This window comes from Pipistrellus hanaki (genome assembly GCF_964339955.1).
Source record: "Pipistrellus hanaki genome assembly, chromosome: 2".
NCBI lineage: Eukaryota > Metazoa > Chordata > Mammalia > Chiroptera > Vespertilionidae > Pipistrellus > Pipistrellus hanaki.
In genome coordinates, this window is record NC_140504.1 from 197,867,403 (window position 1) to 197,889,717 (window position 22,315).

General features: G+C 68.7%; 2 protein-coding genes across 13 annotated transcripts in view; both read left to right on the forward strand.

The window, feature by feature from the left end:
• The window catches only part of PLEKHG5 (pleckstrin homology and RhoGEF domain containing G5), a gene marked incomplete at its 3' end in the record, with an annotated part of 43,862 nt that extends 26,848 nt beyond the window's left edge, over nucleotides 1-17,014 (forward strand). For 7 of the 10 annotated variants that reach the window (XM_084875742.1, XM_084875735.1, XM_084875744.1 and 4 more), the window contains 20 exons: nucleotides 5,998-6,127; nucleotides 7,367-7,469; nucleotides 7,858-7,918; nucleotides 8,225-8,316; nucleotides 8,662-8,798; nucleotides 9,040-9,185; nucleotides 9,720-9,908; nucleotides 9,994-10,182; nucleotides 10,492-10,587; nucleotides 11,130-11,180; nucleotides 11,528-11,677; nucleotides 12,029-12,139; nucleotides 12,455-12,604; nucleotides 12,685-12,822; nucleotides 12,957-13,076; nucleotides 14,389-14,521; nucleotides 14,621-14,736; nucleotides 14,863-15,074; nucleotides 15,488-16,264; nucleotides 16,565-17,014. In XM_084875742.1, coding sequence (XP_084731868.1) covers nucleotides 5,998-6,127; nucleotides 7,367-7,469; nucleotides 7,858-7,918; nucleotides 8,225-8,316; nucleotides 8,662-8,798; nucleotides 9,040-9,185; nucleotides 9,720-9,908; nucleotides 9,994-10,182; nucleotides 10,492-10,587; nucleotides 11,130-11,180; nucleotides 11,528-11,677; nucleotides 12,029-12,139; nucleotides 12,455-12,604; nucleotides 12,685-12,822; nucleotides 12,957-13,076; nucleotides 14,389-14,521; nucleotides 14,621-14,736; nucleotides 14,863-15,074; nucleotides 15,488-16,264; nucleotides 16,565-16,574 — 3,111 coding nt within the window. Of the gene's footprint in view, nucleotides 1-3,228; nucleotides 3,364-5,997; nucleotides 6,128-7,366; nucleotides 7,470-7,857; nucleotides 7,919-8,224; nucleotides 8,317-8,661; nucleotides 8,799-9,039; nucleotides 9,186-9,719; nucleotides 9,909-9,993; nucleotides 10,183-10,491; nucleotides 10,588-11,129; nucleotides 11,181-11,527; nucleotides 11,678-12,028; nucleotides 12,140-12,454; nucleotides 12,605-12,684; nucleotides 12,823-12,956; nucleotides 13,077-14,388; nucleotides 14,522-14,620; nucleotides 14,737-14,862; nucleotides 15,075-15,487; nucleotides 16,269-16,564 lie in introns of those variants that run through there. The other 3 variants (XM_084875738.1, XM_084875739.1, XM_084875737.1) reach the window with 3 other exon arrangements.
• Nucleotides 17,015-17,128: 114 nt separating this feature from the next.
• TNFRSF25 (TNF receptor superfamily member 25) lies at nucleotides 17,129-21,951 on the forward strand. 3 transcript variants are annotated; one of them, XM_084875818.1, is made up of 9 exons: nucleotides 17,129-18,315; nucleotides 18,441-18,575; nucleotides 18,925-19,092; nucleotides 19,206-19,284; nucleotides 19,916-19,971; nucleotides 20,071-20,178; nucleotides 20,481-20,515; nucleotides 20,887-21,067; nucleotides 21,209-21,949. In XM_084875818.1, the coding sequence occupies exons 1-9, from the start codon at nucleotides 18,159-18,161 to the stop codon at nucleotides 21,523-21,525; spliced, it is 1,236 nt and encodes a 411-aa protein (XP_084731944.1). In that variant the 5' UTR covers nucleotides 17,129-18,158; the 3' UTR covers nucleotides 21,526-21,949. The 3 variants fall into 3 exon arrangements, with proteins under 3 accessions (XP_084731944.1, XP_084731943.1, XP_084731942.1); XM_084875817.1 differs by having other exon boundaries at nucleotides 19,916-20,178; nucleotides 21,209-21,951; XM_084875816.1 differs by having other exon boundaries at nucleotides 20,887-21,950.
• Nucleotides 21,952-22,315: the final 364 nt, after the last annotated feature.

A 22,315-nucleotide genomic window follows, 5' to 3' on the forward strand; every position in this document is an offset into this window, starting at 1 on the left:
GCTGGCAGCCAGCAGGGGGCGAGAGAGGCACCTCAGTCAGGGGGGTGGCTTCCGGGAGAGGAGCAGGGAATCCCGGTGAGGCCCTGCGCCTCAGCCAAAGCTGGGAAATGGCAGCCAGGGGTCCCTGGGCCCTCAGATTCCCCAGCCACTTCCCTAGGCCTGGGCGGCTCCCGGCAGATTTTACCATTCCTCTGCCCCTCAGCCAGGGCCCAGCCCCACGCGAGGGCCCAGCAGCCATCCTAGATAGAAAATTCCCAAGAACTGACCGCGCCTGCGTGGCCCAGCTGGGCAAGGGCTCGGGCACCTCTGAGCAGGGGCAGGGCAGGCGGCTTCAGGACCACGGCCTCTGCCTCTCTCCCCGGCGCCGGACCCCGGCGGACGGCTCTCTGGGGAGGAGAGCCTGGCCTGTGGACGGGTTCCCTGCCCCCTGCCCTCTGCCCAGCACAGCCCTCTGCCCGGCACCCAGCGCCCAGGGCCCGGAGGACAGGGGTGAGGGGCAGGCCCCGGGGGGAGGGAGGGGCTGGCGAGGCTGCGAGGAGGGAGGAGAGCAGCTGGCAGAACAGGCCCAGCCCTGGCTGACCTGCCCACGCACGCAGCCTCCGCCCTGGTCTCCGAGGTGCCAGATGGGGCCTCGGGGCTGGAGGTTCCCAGGGGAGCGTGGCCCCGGGGGAAGCCGTGGGCAGGGGTGTCCCTCCAGCCAGGGAGCCCCAACTCCGGGGCCCAGGCTGCTCTGCGGGGGGCAGAGCACAGGCCTGGCCGGACAGAGCTCTCCCTCTCCCACTGCGGACGGGGGCCCCGCCGTCGTGGGGTGGGGGTCCACAGGCCTCTCTTTTTCGGGGGCTGGGGAGGTGGCGGCGGCGGGGGAGTGGGAAGGGGCTCCTGCCTCGGAGACTCCATTATTCATCAGCCCCAGCATCTGGTTTCTGGGTATCAGTTTCAACAAGCCGGTCCTGACTCATGAGCCTGGAGCCGGGGCTGGGCGGGCGGGCCCCTCCCCAGCCAGTCAGGGGCTGGGACCTCTCGGGCCTGCGCGGGGCTGGACTAGCTCAGCTCCATCTTGCAGAGCGAGGTGGGGACCGGGAGTCCGAGAGGGACCCCCCTCTCCGGGTGCGGGCCTCCTCCTTCCCTCCCGCCTCTGCAGGCTCCTTCACCGGCTCCCTGGCTGGAGCGTGACCCGGGCTGGCCGGGGCCTGGCCGCTCGGGGGACTTCCGGTGGCCTGCCCTGGCGGTCTCCATTTGATCCGACCTGGGTACCCCAGGCCAGGGGGTTCCCCTAAGCTGGCTTTGGAATCTGCCCTGTCCCCAAGGGGGTGGACCTCAAGGCACTGCTGCCCCAACCCCCCACTTAGCCAGTCCGGCAGCACCTCATAGCACCCAGCGCCTGAGACCGACAGCGGTCCACGCACAGGCACCCGTTCTCCCGTTTCCTGGCTGGTGACTTTAGGGACAGTTACTTTCCTTCCCCAAGCCTCAGTGTCTCCGTCTGTTAAATGGGGACAGCCACAGCATCTCCTCGTGAGGGCCGTGGAGAGGAGTGCACAGGGCTTGCTGCCCCAGACGCCTGGCACTGGCCTTGCACGTGGGAGGGCTCCATGCCGGCCTGCGGGGTGGCAGCAGGGGCAGCGGGCCTGGCAGCACCAGCGAGGTGTGAGGTGCAGGCTGACCCGTCCAGGCCCAGGTCACGGGTGCCAGGTAGACGGAGAGCCGCTGTGGTCGGGCAGCGGGGAGGGCGCGGACCCAGCTCCGTCTCCATCCATCAGCCACCCAGCCACCCGGTCTGCGCTGAGCGCCTGCTGAGTGCCAGGACGGGGGAGCTGAGGAGGCCGGGGCCTGAGCCTCTGGCCTCTGTGCCCGCAGGAAGCGGGGCCGAAGAAGAAGGAACACTGCAGGGGGCAGCCGTCTGGGGGGCTCGGGAACGGCGTGAGGGGCTCTTTCCTTCGAGAGGAGGTGGAGGCCTCCCCGGGGAGGGGGCCTGTGGGTGGGGGCGCGGTGCCAGCCGTGGCAAAGTCAGGGGCACACGCTGTTCCAGACCGAACGCAGACGGCACTGAGCTGAGCCGGGGGGGGGGGGGGGGAGGCCGCAGGGCGGACCACTGTGCCGGACCCGCCCGGAGTCAGGCCACCTGGGGGTCTGTCCTAAGCCACTGGAGAATTTTTTAAAATATTTTTTTATTGATTTTTTACAGAGAGGAAGGGGGAGAGACAGAGAATTAGAAACATCGATCAGCTGCCTCCTGCACACCCCCTATTGGGGATGTGCCCGAAACCAAGGTACATGCCCCTGACCGGAATGGAACCCTGGACCTTTCAGTCTGCAGGCTGACGCTCTATCCACTGAGCTACACTGGTTTTGGCGCCACTGGAGAATTTTAAGGGGGTGCATGATCAGGCTTCAGTGCTCAGGTCTGCCTGTGTGTGGACAGCGTGACGGAGGCTCTGGGTGGGAGGCAGCCCCTGGGGCCTCCCAGCCCCTAAGACACCGCTGCCTCCCGGGGCCACGCTCAGAGGCCAGCCTGCCGCACCCCGTCCGGGTGGAACAGGCCGGGAGGAGCTGTCTGAGGGGTGGGGGGCTGGTGATGGCAGGTTTCCCTCGCTCCACGGGGACTGGAGTGCCCTTCCTGGCCTGGATCCTGGCCCTGCCTTGGACTCAGCCACTGTGAACCCACACTCTGGATGGAGGCCACAGGCCCGCCCCCTCCGCCTGGGGAGGAGGGTAACCCGCTTTGACACCCTGCCTGGGACCCCAGCCTGTCCTGGTGGCGCTTCTCTGGCTCCACGTGCGCCCCCTGGCGGCGGGGCACGAGGGTGCACCCCGCTGGAGCCGCAGGGCCCTGGGCAAAGTCGTGCTGGGCTTGGGGTTTTCCTGACCCGTCTCCCTCTGGCCCCCCCACCTTCCTCCCTCCCGCCGGCTCCGGGTGAGGCTGGAAGCTGGAGGTCAGCGCAGAGCGGGGTGTCCGGGGGCTGGACAGGGCGCGGAGTCTGAGCCCCGGAGGGGAATGTGCCCCCGTCCCGGCCCCCCCTCTTCTGCCACCAGGAGAAGCGGGCCCTAGGGGGACCTGAGCCGAGGGCTTGGCTTGGGGTGCAGGCGGGGGGGGGGCACGGGGGAGGCGGGACACGGCAGGCGGGCAGCTCCCCGCCCGGCCCCCCGCTGTCCCCCGGGTCCCAGCGCCCGGCGGCGGCCGCACAATGGCAGGAAGCGGGCTCCGCGCTTTGTCCGGCCGCACAGCCGCTCCCTCCGGCCGCCATGGGCACCGGGCCCGGCGTCTCCGGGCGCCGCGCGGCCTCCAGGCCCGGCCCCGGGGTGCCCTCCCCGGACTCGGCGCCCTGCTGGGCCGGGGGTCTCGCCCGCGGCCGGGACGGCCAGGTAGGGGCGCGGGGGGGCGGGGGCAGGGGGCCCAGAACGTCTCCAGGGCGGAGGGCGCCCGCAGCCGCCCAGGCGCCCACCGGGGAAGTGGGGGCTCACCGGGGGAGGGGAGGCTCACCGGGGGAAGGGGGGGATCACCGGGGGAGGGGGGGCTCACCGGGGGAAGGGGGGGATCACCGGGGGGAGGGGGCTGGGCCGGGAGACGTGTGCCCCCTCCCGCCATCGCAGGGCTGGAGGCGGAGGGGGGCTGCCCAGCCTGGCCTTTGTGTCTGGGCGGCCTCCGGGCACCCCGCAGGGCCCAGGCCCTGCCCCTCACACCCCCTCCTGCCTCTGCCCCGGCCTGCCACACCCCTTACTCCTGCCGGCCGCCCTCGGCGAGGAGGAGGGCACTTCCGGAGCCCCCTCCCCAGGGAGCGGCCTTGACCTGCTTCCCCAAGGCCCCTCCCCGCTGTTGGCGAAGTTCTGGTCCGTCTGCGGGCAGTGGCCTCCGGGCTCTCCCCTCCGGGCTGAGTCCTGGGAACCTTGGGCCCTGCCGCCCCTCGCCCGTGCTCGCAGAGGGTGGAATGGTGGGCAGAGGAAGGGGCCTGGGCACCGGTCTGAGAGCAGGGGAAGGGGCTGCCCCATGCTCTGGGGAGACCCTGAGGATTGGTGAGGGGGGAGGGTGAGCAGGCCTGGCACCAGCAAATGAAGCTGTCGGAAATCGCCCGAGGCCCGGACAGGTCAGAGGGGCCCCTGTGCCCGGCTGGACTCGGGGCGAGAGGACTGCCGGCTGCTGACTGTGGGCCCCCGGGGAGAGGGCTCAGCAGAGCCGGTGCCTCCGCTGGATTCTCTGGGGCAAAGCCAGACCCTCTGTTAGCGCGCCCTGCAGGCCCCGAGGTGACAGGCGGACCCCGAGGTGGCGGGCGGGCGGGCGGGCCCCGAGGTGGGGGGGCGGGCCCCGAGATGGGGGGTGGGCCCCGAGATGGGGGGTGGGCCCCGAGGTGGGCAGGCGGGCCCGAGGTGGGCAGGTGGGCCCCCGAGGTGGGGGGCGGGCCCCGAGGTGGGCAGGCGGGCCCCGAGGTGGGGGGTGGGCCCCGAGGTGGGGGGCGGGCCCCGAGGTGGCGGGCGGGCCCCGAGGTGGGCGCGGCCCCGAGGTGGCAGGCGGATGGAGCCGAGCCGGTGGTTCTCCCGCTTCCTTGGGGAGAAGGAGATAGACAGCTGCTGTGGTTGAAGGGAGTCCTCAGCCCGACCTCAGAGCCTGAGGGGGCGGGGGCTGAAGGCCGCCTTTGAGATCTGGGCCAGAATGGCCACAGCCGCCTGCCTGGGGCCAGAGGCCCGGGAGCCAGCGTCCTGCCAGCCATGCCTCTGTCCTGGGAGGAGTGAGGGACGCTGGAGCCAAAGCAGCGACTCCCTCTTGTCCCCATGGCCCGGCGGACCCCGGCAGCCTCCCGCTCCACGCTCCCTCTCAGGCACCAGGCAGTGGCCGTGGCCGTGGCCGTGGCCGTGGCCGTGGCCGTGGCCGTGGCGGTGGGGGGAGTGTGGTGAAAACCTGGGATCTGGAGCCTTGTGCCCTGGCCTGGGGTGGCTCAGTGGTTGGAGTGTTGTCCTGTGCACCGAAAGGTTGCCCCTCGGCAATTTGCCTGGAAGACAGCGTGATCTCAGCTCACCCATGTGCCGGGCCATTTGGGGACCTTGCTGTCCTGTGAGGGGCTCCCTGCTTGGCCCTGGCCAGTTCAGCTCAGTGGATAGAGTGTCAGCCTTCAGACTGAAGGACGCCAGGTTCGATCTGGTCGGTCAAGGGCACGCGCCTCACTTGCAGGCTGGATCACGGCCCTGGTTGGGGCTCGGGTGAGAGGCAGTCTGTGTGTCTCACATCCGTGTTTCTCTCTGTCTGTCTCTCCTGGCTCCTGTCCAGTCTCTATAAAACCAACGGAAAGTGTCCTCGGGTGAGAATAACAACAAAAAAACCTGTCACAAAAGATACCCCCCAGGCAAAAAAAAAAAGTAATGGGTACTTCTTCTCTAAAAACAGTTTTTTAAAAATCCTCACCTGAAGACACACTTCTTTATTTTTTTTAAATTATATTTTACTGATTTTTTACAGAGAGGAAGGGAGAGGGACAGAAAGCTAAAAACATCAATGAGAGAGAAACATCAATCAGCTGCCTCCTGCACGCCCCCTACTGGGGATGTGCCCCCAACCAAGGTACATGCCCTTGATCGGAATCGAACCTGGGACCCTTTAGTCCCCAGGCCGATGCTCTATCCACTGAGCCAAACTAGTTAGGGCTGTTGTTGTTTTTAATTATTTTTATTGATTTTAGAGAGGAAGTGAGAGGGATAGAGAGATTGAAACATCAATGATCAGCTGCCTCCTGCACACCCCCTACTGGGGATCGAGCCCGCAACCCAAGCATGTGCCCTTGGTCGGAATCGAACCCGGGACCCATTAAACATGGCGCTGCCCAACCGAACGGCAGCCTGAGCTTCGCTTCTGGGGGTCCTTCCTGCCTGCGCCCCGGGAAGAGGCCCCGCTGCCCCCGCCTTCCGGGTACTCACTCCAAGTCTGCCCCTGGGCACTGCGCTGCTGGGCAGGGCGTGGGGTTTCCCGCTTCCCTCCGAGTGGCCACAGCCCACCTCCACCCTCACCCACAGGTATGCCACCACGCCGACTGCCAGCAGCTGCACCGCCGGGGGCCCCTCAACCTCTGCCAGGCCTGTGACAGCAAGTTCCACAGCGCCATGCATTATGACGGGCACGTCCGCTTCGACCTGCCCCCCCAAGGTGAGTACGGCCCGGGGTGCCCAGCCTGGCCCTGCGGTGCCCAGGGTTGCCCCACATCCCCCTTCTGGGGGCACCCTGTCCTGGTACCGGGGGGAACCCTGGCAGGGCCGTCAGAAGGACGAGAGCTGACTGTAAATTATGAAACACAAGTATGTTTCAGTCCCTTTTGTTCCGCAAGTTGTTTTTTTATTAAAATATGTTTTTGTTGATTTCAGAGGGAGGGAGGGAGAGAGATAGAAACCTCAATGATGAGAGAGAATCCTTGATGGGCTGCCTCCTGCACGCCCCACACTGGGGATCAAGCCCACAACTAGGGCCTGTGCTCCGACCGGGAATCAAACCGTGACCTCCTGGTTTATAGGTCAACACTCAACCACTGAGCCACACTGGCCTGGCCCTACAAGGTGTTTGAACAAGAGAAAGGGCTGGGGGTTGTGCCCATCTCGGGAGCAGGCCTGTCTCTGCCAGGGGCTGCCCTGCGCCTGGCTGGGGCCCGGGAGAAGGTCCCTCTCTTCCTGTCCTCGGGCAGGGCCTTCAGGGCAAAGCTTCCTGCGGGGGTGGGGAGAGCAGGTCAGAGGAACTTGTAGCCGGAAACAAGAAACTCCTCCTGCTGAATAGGGACCTGGCCGGGCCCACAGCCAACTGGCTGTGCTGGGCGCAGCCCTTTGTCTCCTCCTCAGCCGGTCAGAGGCCCAAAAAGACTGCCCCTGTGCCAGGCCGCCTGGGACTCCGGGTTTGGCCGCGGGGTGGGGGCGGGGAGGCCTGAGAGAAAGAGCCCTGGGCCTTGGGCCCTTCCTGCAGTAACCCCGGAGGCTGGCTTCCTCATCCTGATTTCATAGAAGGGTAAACTGAGGCAGCAGGTGGCTTTGTGTTGAGAGGGGCGTCCCCTACAGTGTCCTCTCAGGGGAACCGGGGAGACCAGGTGCTAAGCAGTGACTGAGCGCCTCTCCTCACTGAACCAAGGGGCCCAGCTAGCCGGCCACAGGGCCAGTGGTGGCAGTGTTGTTTTTGTTTTGCTTTTTAAATATAATTTTTATTGATTTCAGAGAGGAAGGAAGAGGGGGAGAGAGATTGAAACATCCACGATGAGAATCACTGATAGGCTGCCTCCTGCACGCCCCCCACTGGGGACCGGGCCCTTCACCGGAATCGAACCCGGGACCCTTCAGTCCCCAGGCCTACGCTCTGTCCGCTGAGCCAAACCAGCCAGGGCACAACCCGCTCCGTTTTACCCTGAAGGCTCTGTCCTGGCCCGGAACGTGTCCACGCGGTCATGCCCCCCGCGCACCAGCCCTGCCGTGGACCTGGAGGAGGAGGAGGAGAGCTCCGTGGATGGCAAAGGGTAGGTGAGGGGAAGGGGGGCGAGAAGACGCCGCGGGGTCCCAAGGCTGGGTCTCAGATCAAAGATCCAGGGACCAGCGGCTTCCCGCTTCCCAGGGGCTGGCCGGAGACCCCTCCCTGTCTGCCGCTGCCTGATGGCTGGAGGAGGCCACCTGGCCTGGGCCAGCCTGCAGGCTTCACCTGGCGAAGTGCCCCTGGGTGTGATTCCTGTGGTGGCCGCCAGAGGGCGCACAGCCCCTCCTGGGCCCTAGCCGGCCTGAGGGCACCTGCGTTCCTTGGTCAGTGGGGGTGTTTGTGGAAGTGTGGGTAGGCAGCCAGGGCCCACTCACAACACATCCTGGTGAGGACCCACCGTGCTTCCAACCTCTGTCCCCCTGGCTTCCCTGCAGGGACCGGAAGAGCTCAGGCCTGAAACTCTCCAAGAAGAAGGCCAGGAGGAGACACACCGATGTAAGGGGCCGCTGGCAGGAGGCCCGGCAGGCTCGGGCCCGTCTGCTCTGAGCTCCGGGGCCGGGGGTGGGCCCAGGGCGTCCCTCCCTCACCACCTGTCCCGTGGCCCAGCGCGGCCCGCCTTAGCCAGGAGGCGGGGATGCTGGGGGAGCGCCTCCCTCGGTCTCGGGGACTTGGCGGCCTCCCTGGGACACAGGTGGCTGGGGCCTCCCTGCAGTCACTCCCCTGCTGGGGGTCCCCTTCTAGATCCCGGGGCGGGGAGGGCAGGGAGAGGGGCCACAGAAGCCGAGACCCACGTCCTCTCAGGACCCGAGCAAGGAGTGCTTCACCCTGAAGTTTGACCTGAACGTGGACATCGAGACGGAGATCGTGCCGGCCGTGAAGAAGAAGTCCCTGGGGTAGGGCCTGGCGGGCCGGGGGCCGGGGGCCGGGGCGGGCTCCTGCACAGATGCCTGTGTGTGTCTGTGTGGTGAGTGACCTGTGAGCATGGCCCTCACGTGTGGGAAGGCCCGCCCCTGGGGTGTGCCAGGCCCTGCACCTGTGTGAGCAGTCCTAGCCCGTGTGCGTGGCCCAGGGTCCACCCTGATGCGCGGGACACACCTCTGGGGTGTGTGGGGGTGTGCACACACCTGTGTGTCCGTGTGCTGTGTGAGGCTCCGTGGTGCTCCCTTTTCCGCCGGGAAGGCGGTGGAGCTGGGGAGGGTGGGGTGGACCGCCCCCGAACAGACGCTCCGTCCGCGCAGGGAGGTGCTGCTGCCCATCTTTGAGAGGAAGGGCATCGCGCTGGGCAAAGTGGACATCTACCTGGACCAGTCCAACACGCCCCTGTCCCTCACCTTCGAGGCCTACAGGTTCGGGGGGCACTACCTGCGGGTCAAAGGTGAGCAGCTGGCGGGTGGAGAGGGGCCGGGCCTCCCGGAGGGGGCGCTCCCCCCCGGGCTCAGGTTCCCCTTGGCAGCGCCCCGAGCAGCTCATTACCATACAGGTGTCCGGGCGGTGAGGGCGGGGCCTCCGGGCGGGCCGCGGCTGGGTTTGGATCCTGGGGGGAGAGAGGACCCGCGCCCCCTCTCCCGCCAGACCTGGGCGTTGAGGACCTCTCCTTGCCCCCCATGCCGCCCCAGCCAAGCCGGGGGACGAGGGGAAGGTGGAGCAGGGCGTGAAGGACGCCAAGTCCCTGAGTCTGCCCATCCTGCGGCCAGCCGGAGCCGGGCCCCCGGGCCCGGAGCGCGCCGACCCCCAGAGCCGCCGGGAGAGCCTGGACATCCTGGTGAGGGGGCGGGGCAGGACCCGGGGGGGGGGGGGGGGGCGGGGAAGGGCCTGCGGAGGTCGGCGGGGCCCTCACTGCGCCTTCTTGGGGCTTTATCTCCCCTTCGGAAAACGGGGCCCTTTTTGGATGTGCCTGTGCCCAGCGAGTGTGTGTGTGTGTGTGTGTGTGTGTGTGTACAAGCAGGTGTTGTACATATGTGTGCGTGTGTGCATGTGGGTGTATAAGCAGACATTGTGTGACACTGTGTGTGCATGTGTATACGTGTGTGTGTGTACGTGTATGTACGTGTGTGTGTGTGTGTGTGTGTGGTGGATCCTCCTAAGTGCACTGAGTGTGACTCTCCCCCCGGCCGGCTCTGCGCTGTGGCTGGGAGGCTGGGGGTCCAGGTGCGTCTGTGTCTGGATCTTCCCGCCCCCAGAGCACGTCCTGCAGAGACCCCCCCGGTCCCGGCCTGGCCCACGGTCCTGGAGACCCCCACGGGGCGGGGCTGTGGGGGCCAGGGCAGGGCTGGCCGTGACCCCCATCCCTGGCCAGGCCCCCGGCCGCCGCCGCAAGAACATGTCGGAGTTCCTGGGCGAGGCGAGCCTCCCGGGGCAGGAGCCCCCCGCGCCCTCCAGCTGCTCTCTGCCCACCGGCGGCGGCGGCGACAGCTGGAAGAACCGGGCCGCCAGCCGCTTCAGCGGCTTCTTCAGCTCGGGCCCCAGTGCCAGCGTCTTCGGCCGGGTACGTGGGCCCGGGGGCCGGGGCGGGGCAGCGCCGGGCCCTGACCCTGACCCTGACCCTGACCCTGACGCCGGTCTCCTGCCAGGAGGTGGACAAGATGGAGCAGCTGGAGGGCAAGCTGCACGCCTACGCCCTCTTCGGGCTGCCCCGGCTGCCCCGGCGCCTGCGCTTCGACCACGACTCCTGGGAGGAGGAGGGGGACGAGGAAGAGGAGGAGGACGATGCCTGCCTGTGGCTGGAGGACAGCTGGCGGGACCTCATCGATGGGCATGAGGTGGGTGCCCCCACAGCCTCCCCTGCTCCCTCTTCTGGGGGAAGGACAACACGACCCCCCCACGTCGAGGGGCCCTCTGAGCGCCCGCGGCAGCCTGTTCCCAGGACAGCCCTGTGGAGCTGTTGTCATCACTGACCCGCTTTGGGGAGACTGAGGCAAAGTGAGATTACGGGTGCCGTTTAGATGTCTTAGTGGTAGACAGAGCAGGGCCCGGAACTTGGGGGACCCCTGGGTCTCTATGGGGGGGGGGGGAGGTTACAATCTAGGTTGCTTCCCTCCCGCTCCCTGGCTGACCCTGCCTTCCCACAGAAGCTGACCCGGAGGCAGTGCCACCAGCAGGAGGCGGTGTGGGAGCTGCTGCACACGGAGGTTTCCTACATCAAGAAGCTGCGGGTGATCACTAACGTGAGCGGCTCCCGGCCCAGGGCACCCACCTGCTCCCTTTGCCCCCCCCCCCCCCCCCGCAGAGTTAGGGCCTGTGCAGAGGGGGTAGTTGCCAGGCCACAAAGCGGGGGTTCCGGGTGGGTTAGTGGGCGGAGCAGAGCGAACACGGCCTCATGCCTGGTTCACTCCGTCAACGGCCACTCCTGACCCCTGCTGTGCCAGGGCCCAGCTACCGCACTGGCCGGGAGGCAGAGTGGGCAGGCACTGGGGAATGTGTGTGTGTGTGAGGACGTTGATCTGGGGGGAGCACCTGGCCTGGGCTTGGGGGTTCAGGAAGGCCCCCTCTGAGCGGACACTCGGAGGCTGAGCCAGGGCAGAGTGGAGCCTGGACCGGGCGACCCTCCAGCGGGCCATGGGGTTTGGGCGTTTTCTGAAAAGGTGAACCCTCTGTCCCTGGGTGCCTCAGAGCCTCCTGGGAAGCGTGAGGGGGCGAGGGGAGCCTAAGAATCTGGGTGGGGAGTCGGGACTGGCACCCCCAAGCTGCAGCGCCCATACCCCCACAGCTGTTCCTGTGCTGCCTCCTGAACCTGCAAGAGGCGGGGCTGCTGTGTGAGGTAGGCCGGGCCTGGGGCGGGGATAGGATGGGGGAGTGTCGGGGGAGGGGCTTAAGCAGGGGTGGAGGTGGGGGAGCGGGGCTGGAAGAGGGTGGAGAAGGTGAAGCGTGGGGCGTGGCTTCGGAAGGCGGGGATGGAGGAGGGTGAGGAAAGGGGGAGGATGAACCCAGGCGGGCTCGGGGCGGGGCAGCGGGCTGGGGGCGGGGCCGGGAGGCTGGGGGCGGGGCCGGGAGGCCGGGGGCGGGGCCGGGAGGCTGGGGGCGGGGCCGGGAGGCCGGGGGCGGGGCCGGGAGGCCGGGGGCGGGGCCGGGGCCGGGGGCGGGGCCGAGCGCACCTCCCGCCCGCAGGTGGAGGCGGAGCGCCTGTTCAGCAATGTCCCCGAGATCGCGCGCCTGCACCGCGGGCTGTGGGGCAGCGTGATGGCGCCGATGGTGGAGAAGGCGCGGCGCACGCGGGCGCTGCTGCAGCCCGGAGACCTCCTCAAAGGCTTCAAGCTGGTGCGGACCCAGCCCGCCCGGGGGGTGAAGCGGGAGACGCGGCAGCAGGGCGGGGGCGCCGGTCTCATCGGCTCATCACCCCACCTCCTGGGACAGGGGCCCCGCCTGGTTCCTGGTGGTCAGAGGCGAAGAATTCCCAGTCGGTCGCCCGAGTTCGGCCCCGCCTGGCCGGCTGCCCTCGCTGCCCGGCCGAGGGGGTCACGCCCGCCGAGGGGCTGTCTTGTCGAATGGAAAGAGGGGGGTGACAGGCGTGTCACCTGCGGGGTGGCCGCGGAAGAGCATAAGGGAGAGCTGGTGGGGGGCCCGGCCCGCTGGGGCGTCCGGTAACCGGTGCTGTTCCTCCGGCGCCAGTTCGGCTCCCTCTTCAAGCCCTACATCCGGTACTGCATGGAGGAGGAGGGCTGCATGGAGTACATGCGCGGCCTGCTGCGCGACAGCGACCTTTTCCGGGCCTACGTGACGGTGAGGGGGCCGGGGGCCGGGCCGCGGGGGCCACCGTGGCTGCGGGGGCGCCGGAGCTGACGGGGGCGGGGCCTGGGCATCGGAGGCGGGGCCTGTGAGCCCGGGGCGGGGCCTGTGGGTCAGGGTGGGGCCTGGGAACAGGGGCGGGGTCTGTGGGTCAGGGCGGGGTCTGTGGGTCAGGGTGGGGCCTGAGAACAGGGGTGGGGCCTGTGAGCCCGGGGCGGGGCCTGTGGATCAGGGTGGGGCCTGGGAACAGGGGCGGGGTCTGTGCACTGGGGGCGGGGCCTGGCCTGAGCCCCTCCCCTCCCGCCGCAGTGGGCTGAGAAGCACCAGCAGTGCCAGCGGCTGAAGCTGAGCGACATGCTGGCCAAGCCCCACCAGCGGCTCACCAAGTACCCGCTGCTGCTCAAGTCCGTGCTGCGCAAGACGGACGAGCCGCGCGCCAAGGAGGCCGTCGTCACCATGGTAACCAGGGCGGCGCGGGTCCCTCGGCGGCCGGGCCTCTCCGGGACCCCGGGCCTGAGCCAGCCCCTGTCCGCCCCCAGATCGGCTCCGTGGAGCGCTTCATCCACCACGTGAACGCGTGCATGCGGCAGCGGCAGGAGCGGCAGCGGCTGGCGGCCGTGGTGAGCCGCATCGACGCCTACGAGGCGGTGGAGGGCAGCAACGACGAGGTGGACAAGGTGGGCGGCCTGGCCTTGCTGGGGGGAGGAGGGGCCAGACCGGCAGGAGGGCTGTGCCGGAGGGAGTCTGGCGCGGGGACTCCTGGCTGAGCTGGGCGGCCAGCCCTGACCCCGCACCTGCGCCCTCCCCGCAGCTCCTGAAGGAGTTCCTGCACCTGGACCTGACGGCGCCCATCCCGGGCGCCTCCCCGGAGGAGACGCGGCAGCTGCTGATGGAGGGCAGCCTGCGGATGAAGGAGGGAAAGGACAGCAAGGTGACTCTAGGGGCCGCCCCGTGGGCAGCGCCCCTGCCCCGCCCCCCTGGCCCTGCAGGCCTGGACCACCCCTTCCCGGGCACCTCCTGGGCGGAGCCAGTGGGTCTCAGCTGCCCAGTCAGGTGGGCGGCGATTCAACAACTAGTGACCTTGTGGTCCCTGAGGGATGACCATCTGCCTGCAGTTTGCGCTTTACAAACTCAGCAGCGTGGCCACAGCCCGTGGGTGCGGGTCTCGCCCACTGGGTGCCATGTGGTTGCTGGGGGGCGGGAGGGGCACACTGTATCAGCAGGCCGGGAACAGACCCTTGCACTGAGCTAGGAATCTGTCATGCCTCATGTAGCCGGAGCCTGCAACTCAGGGTTTTAAAGTTACCTCCCAGTGGACGGAATGCCGGCCTGTGTGCTGAGGATTCCGGTCGACTCTGGTCAGGGCACATGCGGGCTCCATCCCCAGTAGAGGGCGTGCAGGAGGCAGCCAAGCAATGATCCACTCTCATTGATGTTTCTCTCTCTCTCTCTCTCTCCCTCCCTCTCTGAAACCAATAAGAATACATTAAAAATAAAATAAAATTTACTTCCCTTTCCTCTTTAATATCAAGTTTTAATTTAAATAAGTCACAAGCCTATAGCTCAATGGAAGAAAGTCATCTTGTTCTTCCTTTTTTTCAATTGACTTCAGAGAGGAAGGGAGAGGGGGTAGAAACATCAATGATGAGAGAGAATCAGCAATAGACTGCCCCCTGTACACCCCCCACTGGGGACCTAGCCCACAACCTGGGCATGTGCTCTTGGCTGGAATCGAACCCGGGACCCTTTAGTCCGCAAACTGACGCTGTATCCACTGGGCCAAACCAGCTAGGGCAGTGGTCGGCAAACCGCGGCTGGCGAGCCACATGCGGCTCTGGAGCCATGGTTTGTCGCTTTGTTGACTAATGAGTTTGCCGACCATTGTCATATACCAACTACCCTTTACCTCTTTGCACACAATATAAATTTCCTAATCCTCCCAGCTTCCAACTACACAGTAACATTTAGTCTAGCAGTGGTCGGCAAACTCATTAGTCAACAGCGCGGCAAATTGAGGCTCGAGAGCTGGATGTGGCTCGCCAGCCGCGGTTTGCCGACCACTGAGCAAGCGCTTGCTCTCCCTTTTAATTCTGCTCTCATGTTCATGGGTGTCAGGCAGGGCAGGTGTCTGACAAAGTCTGAGTGCCCCCAGGAGAGGGCACTGCAGCGGACAGGCGGAGGGTCCCTGCCTGAGGCCCCGGGACCCTGGCTCTGACCCCTGGCCTCCTGCTGCCCACCCTCAGATGGACGTGTACTGCTTCCTCTTCACGGACCTGCTCTTGGTGACCAAGGCGGTGAAGAAGGCCGAGAGGACCAAGGTCATCAGGCCGCCGCTGCTGGTGGACAAGATCGTGTGCCGGGAGCTGCGGGACCCTGGTGAGGAGCCCGCCCCCCCCACCCCACCCCCGGGCCGGGGCTGTGCCGGGCCGGCGGCAGCCGTCTGCGCTGGCCCTGACCCGAGCCCTTCCCGAGCAGGCTCCTTCCTCCTCATCCACCTCAACGAGTTCCACAGCGCCGTGGGGGCCTACGCCTTCCAGGCCAGCGGGCAGGCCCTGTGCCGGGGCTGGGTGGATGCCATCTACAACGCCCAGGTGAGCGGGTGCGGGACTGGGTGGGCGCCATTTACAGCGCCCAGGTGAGCGGGTGCCGCGCAGAGGGCGGATGGGCAGGTGGCCGGGTGGGGGCCGTGGCTCACAGCCCACCTGCCCCCCCTGCAGAACCAGTTGCAGCAGCTGCGTGCACAGGAGCATGCAGACAGCCAGCAGCACCTGCAGAGCCTGGAGGAGGAGGAGGAAGAGGAGGAGGAGGACGAGCAGGAGGAAGACGAGGAGGAAGACGAGGAAGAGGAGGGTGGGGAGAGCAGCACTTCCGCCGCCAGCTCCCCCACCATCCTGCGCAAAAGCAGCAACAGCCTGGACTCCCAGCGCTGGTACGCGTGGCCAGGGCCCCGGCAGGCCTGGCAGGGCCCGGCCCCAGTCCCTGTCTCCGAAAGGCTTTGTGCTGTGAGCCCGGCCGGGGTGGGTGTGGGTTCTGTGTGGGAGCTGGCTGCCCCAGCCGCAGGCCGGGTTGGCACAGGATTTTCAACTTGACCGCCAACTCTGCTGCCTCATTAGTAGCTGTCTGCCGGGAGCCAGCTGAGGGCTCTCAGGCCGTGTCCCACTGGAAAGAGTCTGTGATGGGGACGATGCCATGCTGGTGTCCGCTGTGGGCACAGGAGCTGGGGGTCTGGGCCCGTGCCATGTTTGCCTCCATCTCTGAGCCTCCAGCGGGCAGGGCCGGCCGAGGCCGTGGAGCCCTGCCTTGCCCGCCGGGGGGGCTGACTCCCTTCCCGCCGGCCCGCAGCGCCTCGGACGGCTCCACGGAGACCCTGGCCATGGTGGTGGTGGAGCCCGGGGAGCCGCTGTCCTCTCCCGAGTTCGAGGGCGGCCCCTTCAGCTCCCAGTCGGACGAGATGTCCCTCGGCACTACCGCCTCGTCCGTCACGCCGACCAGCGAGCTGCTGGCCCTGGGCCCCGGGGACGGCCGCTCCTGCTCCATGGACTCCGCCTACGGCACCCTGTCCCCCACCTCCCTGCAAGACTTCTCGACCCCAGCCCCTGCGGCGGAGCCCGCGCCCCGGCCCCCCGGCTCGCCACAAGCCCCCTCGCCCCCGCCCTCGCCCCGCCTCCGCCGCCGCACCCCTGTCCAGCTGCTGCCCCGCCTGCCCCGCCTGCTCAAGTCCAAGTCCGAGGCCAGCCTCCTGCAGCTGCTGGTGGGGGCCACGGCCCGGGGGGCGCCCCCAGCCCCCAGCCGCAGCCTGTCGGAACTCTGCTTGGCTGCCACGGCCTCGGGCACCAGGCCTCGGGGCTCCCCCCACGAAGCTGGGCCCCGCTGGCACGGCGGGGGCGCACCAGGCCCTGGCGGTGGCCCCCAGCCGTTGGAGACGGAGGACAGGACCGCCTGCCCGGCCGGGGAGCCCGGAGGGCCCGCCAGGAGGAGCGGAGAGCTGCCCTCGGGGGCCTCCCCCAGGGTCCAGCCGGAGCCGCCGCCCGGGGTCTCCGCCCAGCACCGGAAGCTGACGCTGGCCCAGCTCTACCGCATCCGGACCACCCTGCTGCTCAACTCCACGCTCACAGCCTCGTGAGTGGCCGGGCGGGCGCGAGGCAGGCGGCCCGGCGTGCTGGCACGGGGGGGGCACTGAGCCCTGGGGTGGGCAGGGGCGCTGTTAGGGCTAAAGCAGCAGCACCCAGGGCTGTGGGGGAAGAGGGAGCCCGGGCCTGCCCCGGAGCTTGGCTGAGGGTGTCTTCGGCGAGCAGCAGTGGGGGGTCAGAGGTCAGGATTGTGGCGGGGAGGAGAGGGTGGCTGGAGCCCCTCTGAGTGGCATCAGCAAAGGAAGGACTGTCTCTCCCCTCCCCTCCCCTCCCCGCCCCGCCCCTGCAGGGAGGTCTGAGCAGAGGGAGGCCCCAAGGGTGCCGCTGACCACGGACCGCAGACAGCAGGCCTCCGGGGTGCGGCCCTGCCCCAGCGGCCGCCTGTGTGCGCACAAGCCGAGTGCCGAGCAGGACCGGCTGCTGCCGCGGGGCCGTGTGCACTCGGCCAGACTGGATGGAGGAGGAGGAGGGCTCGGCAGAGGCCCAGCTCAGGATGGCCCCACGGTCCCACCGGCACTAACTGCCCCCGGCCCGCCCAGCAGGACTCCTCGTCCGCTCCTCCCTGGAGTCACCAGCTTCCCCTGCGCTGGACTCCAGGGCCACCCCCTCCTCTCCTCTGGCCCTGAGGGGGACAGCCCCTTGCCCTCGCCTCCCTCCCCGTCCCAGGCCCGCGGGGCTCGCTGTAAAGTTGCATATTTATTGAGCTTTGATTCTTTTATAAAGACTTGTACATATTCCACCGGAAGGAGTCCTTTGCTTTGGATCCCACCCCTTTCAGGGCTCAGGGCAACTGAGCGCTGTTCCCCCATCTGTGGAGGGGCGCGGGGGAGAGGCCGTGGGGAGCAGCAGTGAATTAGGGGCAGAGGCCACCGGACTAACACCCCAAAACCAGCCCATGCCCTGACACAGACACGAGGCCCACCCTTAGCGCCCTACGGTGCTGCTCCGGGCTGCCCCCTGAGCTTAGGCCAGGGTGGGCTATCGGCTGGGCTCACCGGGAGTCTCTGGGGCTCCTCTCCAGGGGCTCCTTACAGTGTCTGGAGGGGCCCGGCTCTGAAACCCCGTGGAGGAAGTTCCTTCACCCCCTCCCTTGGGGGTGGTCTCAGGGCTGAGGCCGGAAGCCAGGCGTGGGGCCAGGGCAGCCCTGGCCTCCGTGCACCTTGCTGCCCGCGGGCCATGAGCTCACTGCGCTGGGGACCGCCTCCCGGGCCAGGCCTCCACTCCCAGGGCCCCTGGGGCTGCTCCCCGACCCCCACCCCCAGGCAGGCTCCGGGGGCGGGCCTGTGGCTGGGTGCCGGGCCGGAACTGCGGTGGGCAGGGCGGGCAGAGGGGAAGCCCCCGCAGGCACACGCGGGCCTGCCCGCTCCAGTCCCGCCCGAGGGCCCAGAGCGGCGGCGCGGGGCCATGGACCAGCAGCCCCGGCGCTGGGCGGCGGCGGCGGCTGCAGTGAGTGGGGTCCAGGGGTGGGGAGCGGGTGAGGGGCGGCCTCAAGCCTCTGGGCTGGGCCTGAGCGGGGAGGAGGGGGTCCCGAGGATAGCGAATACCTGAATCTGGCGCCCAGACTCGCTGGGGTTGGGCGGGCCCTCCCCTCTGACCTAGTTAGAGGCTCCGCAGGGCGGGCCCTTCCTTCCAGAGGAAACAGCCCCTGGGGTCCCAGAGAGCGGGTCCCTCGGGGGTGGGGCGGCCTGATTCCGCCGGGGGAGGGGCCCTGTGAGGGGCTGGGGGACCCCCCCCCTACTTGCCCAGACGGGCCCGTCTCCCATCCCAACCCTCGGGCACCCCTTCTGCTCAAGAACCTGGGAAGTGGGCCGCTCTGAGAGCACAGTCTGGGGGCCTCCGAAGGGGGGGAGACTGGGCAGGGAGAGGCCGCGCGTGGGGAAGCCATGCCCCCGCAGGAGCCAGCAGCCCCTGTCTCCCAGGCCCTCCTCCTGCTCCTGCTGGGCGCCCAGGGCCGGGGCGGCACTGCCAGTCCCTGGTGTGAGTGTGCCCGCGGCTCTCAGAGGAGGACCGGTCCGCTCTGCTGCAGGGGCTGCCCCGCAGGTGAGTGGCTGCGGGAGGGAGGGAGGGCCAGGGGGGGGCGGGGGGCTGGGAGAGAAGTGGGGAGCACGGGTAGGAAGGGGGGAGGCGGGGGCCTCTCTGCCTCTGACCCAGCCCGGGCTCCACAGGGCAGTACCTCGCGGCCCCCTGCACGGAGCCCTGTGGCAACGCCACCTGCGTCCCGTGCCGTCGGGGCTCCTTCCTGGCCGGGGAGCACCACCAGCAGACCAGCTGCACCCGCTGCCAGGCCTGCGACGAGCAGGGTGAGGAGCTGCGGGGTCTGGGGGGGCCCTGGGGGCAGGCTGCGCCGCCTCTTTCTGAAGGAAGGGGCTGGTTTGGCCACGCAGGGTGCGAGGGCCTGCGGTCACCCCCTCAGGCCGCTCTCCCGGACCCTGCCCCCGGCACCTTTGTGCCCCCTTCCCCCCCCCCCCCCCCCCGCGACCTCCTGTCTGCACACTCCCGCCTGGCCTGTGGGGTGCGCTGCCCTGTCTCTGGGGGTGGCCCTGTCTCTGGTTTATCCCATTTGTTCTTCTGGGGATCTGTCCCACCTCTGGGGGGCGGGGTGTCTCTGCCCTAACCGCCTCTGCTCCCCGTCTCCCTGCACCCCACCAGCCTCCCAGGTGGCCCTGGAGAACTGCTCGGCAGTGGCTGACACCAGGTGCGGGTGCCCGCCGGGCTGGTTCGCGGAGTGCCCAGGCCCTCAGTGCATCAGCGGCTTGCCCTTCCGCTGCCACCCGTGCCTGGACTGCGGGGCCCTGCACCGCCACACGCGGGTGCCCTGTGAGTACCCACAACGCGCGCTATTGACCCCCCCTCCCTCCCTCTCCCCCTCTTTTACCCTCCCCCCACCTCCCTCTCCCCCACCTTGACCCACCCCGTCTGCTGGTCTGCAGGTTCCAGCACAGACACTGAATGCGGCGCCTGCCTGCCTGGCTTCTATGAACATGGCGACAGCTGTGTGTCCTGCCCCACGTAACTTCCTGGCTGCCCTGGCAGGGGGCGGGGGAGGGGAGCAGAGTGGGGCCAGGGCCAGGGAGGAGGGGGCTTGGCCCTGTGGTGGGTGGGTGGGTGGGTGGGTGGGTGGGCCCCCCCCCAGGCAAACACGTAAAGGGAGACGTGGATTCGCCTGAGCCGGGCAATAAGGACGCTGCGGTAGTGAGGAGGAGGGTTTGGCGCACACGGAGGGCATCGGTGGATCCCCAGCCTGGGCTGAGGCAGGACCCGCCCTGTCCCCTGGAGGATGCCGGGCGAGCGGCCTCACTCCGATGTGCGGCTCCCCATCTGAACACGGGACGGTAGTGGGTCCCCAGAGCACCTGCCATCTCAGACACCCTTCGCGGGGCGGGGTGCACAGGGAGACCCCAGGCCGGTCTGGTCCGGCGGAGCGGACATGCTGGTGGCCTCAGTCTGGTCTAGAAGCAGCTCGGATACATCCTGGTTGTGATCTAGTTACTGGGGACGCGGGCATTTCAGCAGAGCTTCGGGGACATTCCCGGGGAGAGCGGGCTCCAGGGAAGAGGCCTGGAGGGGGGGCCCTCAGGACGGAGATGTCGGGCATCCCGGGCAGCCCGCCGAGCGGGCCCTCACCCCCTGCCCCCTGCAGGAGCGCCCTGTGGAGATGTCCCAAGCCCTGCGCGGCGGCCTGCGGCTGGAGGCAGAGTAGGTGGCGTGCTGGGGACACAGCGGGTGGGAGAGCTGGGGAGCGCCCAGGGCAGCTGGGGGGCGGCTACACCCAGCACCCACCCACTGCTCTTTCAGTGTTCTGGGTCCAGGTGCTCCTGGCAGGCCTGGTGGTTCCACTGGTGCTCGGTGCCACCCTGACCTACACGTACCGCCGCTGCCAGCCCTGCAAGCCCGTGGTTCCTGGTAAGTGCATACCTACACATGTGCATGCTCGCACATACACACATGCATACACACAGGGACATGCAACTGTATGCGAACCTCACATGTGCACGTGCATAATCACACACGTGCATACTACTTACATGCATACGCACACATGCACACACTCCTGAAAACCTGGGGTCAGGACGGGTATCCGGAGCCCACTCAGCCCGGACGCAGAGGGAACGAGGGAGCTGGGGGGGGGACCCCAGCGCAGCTGGACCAGCATCAAGCCCAGGAGCCCTGCCCATTGCTGGTCGGACTCTCTTGTCTCCCCGCAGATGGAGCCGGGATGGGGGCCCTGACCGCCCTGCAGGTGAGACTCACGTTCTGGAGGCGGGTAAACAAGTACCAGGCCTCAGCCTTCCGGAGCTCAGAGGCTGGGCCTCATTAGGACGTGCACCCGGGCGCGGCTGGCATGGGGCAGGCTAACACACACGTGCGCCAAGTTATCCGGGAATGAGGGCAGCACGGGGCCTGTCTCGGGCGTGGCTCTCAGGAGGCTGCGGGCCTCAGGTTAACGGAGCTAGCTGTTCAGGGGACGATGCCACCATGGCAAGGGCAGTGCCGGGACTCCAGCAGAGGGCAGCTCTCCCGCGGGGTCCCTGGGGGAGCTTGTTGGCCCGGCTCCAGCCCAGGGGCCTGCTAGGTACGCAGGGCTGATCTGGGGCCTCTCCTGGCTTCCAGACCACCCGCCTCTTACCCCCTGAGAGCGCCCACATCCTCTTGGTGCCACCCAGCGGCAGTGAGAAAGCCTGCCCCGGCCAGCTGGTGGGCAGCGGCTGGACCCCTGGCTGGGCCCAGACCCAGGACGCGCCGGGCGCGGAGGGGCCGTGGTCCTGGGAGCGGCTGCGCAGCGGGGCCCTGGGTAAGCCTTCCCGCCGCCCGGGCCCGGTGAGAGCTGTGGTTTCCTGGGGCGCCGCGTGCCCACTTCCCGTCCTGAGCTCCCGGGGAGGCCCTCCCCGCCGCTGCCGCAGACCGCGTTCCCAGGGTCTCTGTCTGCCCCCAGGCCCCCCGCCGCCGCCAGCGCCCCCTGCAGGCTCGGCGGCCGCCACGCTGCAGCTGGGCCCGCAGCTCTACGACGTGGTGGACGCGGTGCCCGCGCGGCGCTGGAAGGAGTTCGTGCGGACGCTGGGGCTGCGCGAGGCCGAGATCGAGGCCGTGGAGGTGGAGGTGGGCCGCTTCCGCGACCAGCAGTACGAGATGCTCAAGCGCTGGCGCCAGCAGCAGCCCGCCGGCCTGGGCGCCATCTACGCGGCCCTGGAGCGCATGGGGCTGGACGGCTGCGCCGAGGACCTGCGCGGCCGCCTGCAGCGCGGCCCGTGACGCCGGCCGCCCGCCAGCGGGCCCGAGGGCCCTCGCACAAGCCCTAAGTACTGTTACTTACGCGTGTAGACATTTTATGTCACTTATTCTGTGCCCCCGGCCCGGCCCTGCGTAGCAGGCCAGCCGCCCCGCCCTGCCCCCCACCCCAAGGGGACCGGGGGGACCGGGGGAGGGGGTGGGAAACGGCTGGGCGGGCGCCCAGCCCGAGGGGCCGGGCTGTGGATTAAATCTGTTCGGAAAAGCCGCAGATTGGTGTTTCCTCGGGGCTGGGGTGAAGGGCCCGGGCTTGGCTTCCTGGGGCGTCGGGAGGGCGGAGGTCTCGCCCGCCAGAGTCTGGGACGCACGAAGGGGACCAGAGTGGCCCTCGCGCCCGAGCCTGCCCCTCCCGCTCCGTGCGGGGCTGCCCCGTTACCCCTGCCCCTCCCGCTCCGTGCGGGGCTGCCCCGTTACCCCTGCCCCTCCCGCTCCGTGCGGGGCTGCCCCGTTACCCCTGCCCCTCCCGCTCCGTGCGGGGCTGCCCCGTTACCCCTGCCCCTCCCGCTCCGTGCGGGGCTGCCCCGTTACCCCTCCCCTCCCGCTCCGTGCGGGGCTGCCCCATTACCCCTGCCCCTCCCGCTCCGTGCGGGGCTGCCCCATTACCCCTGCCCCTCCCGCTCCGTGCGGGGCTGCCCCGTTACCCCTCCCCTCCCGCTCCCTGCGGGGCTGCCCCGTTACCCCTCCCCTCCCGCTCCGCTGCGGGGCTGCCCGTTACCCCTGCCCCTCCCGCTCCCTGCGGGGCTGCCCCATTACC

Coding starts and splice junctions, on each gene's coding strand:
- TNFRSF25 (XM_084875816.1), top strand. CDS start 18,159: ATGCCCCCGCAGGAGCCAGCAGCCCCTGTCTCCCAGGCCCTCCTCCTG. Junction 18,316..18,440: donor CTGCAGGGGCTGCCCCGCAG/GTGAGTGGCTGC, acceptor CGGGCTCCACAG/GGCAGTACCTCGCGGCCCCC. Junction 18,576..18,924: donor CCAGGCCTGCGACGAGCAGG/GTGAGGAGCTGC, acceptor GCACCCCACCAG/CCTCCCAGGTGGCCCTGGAG.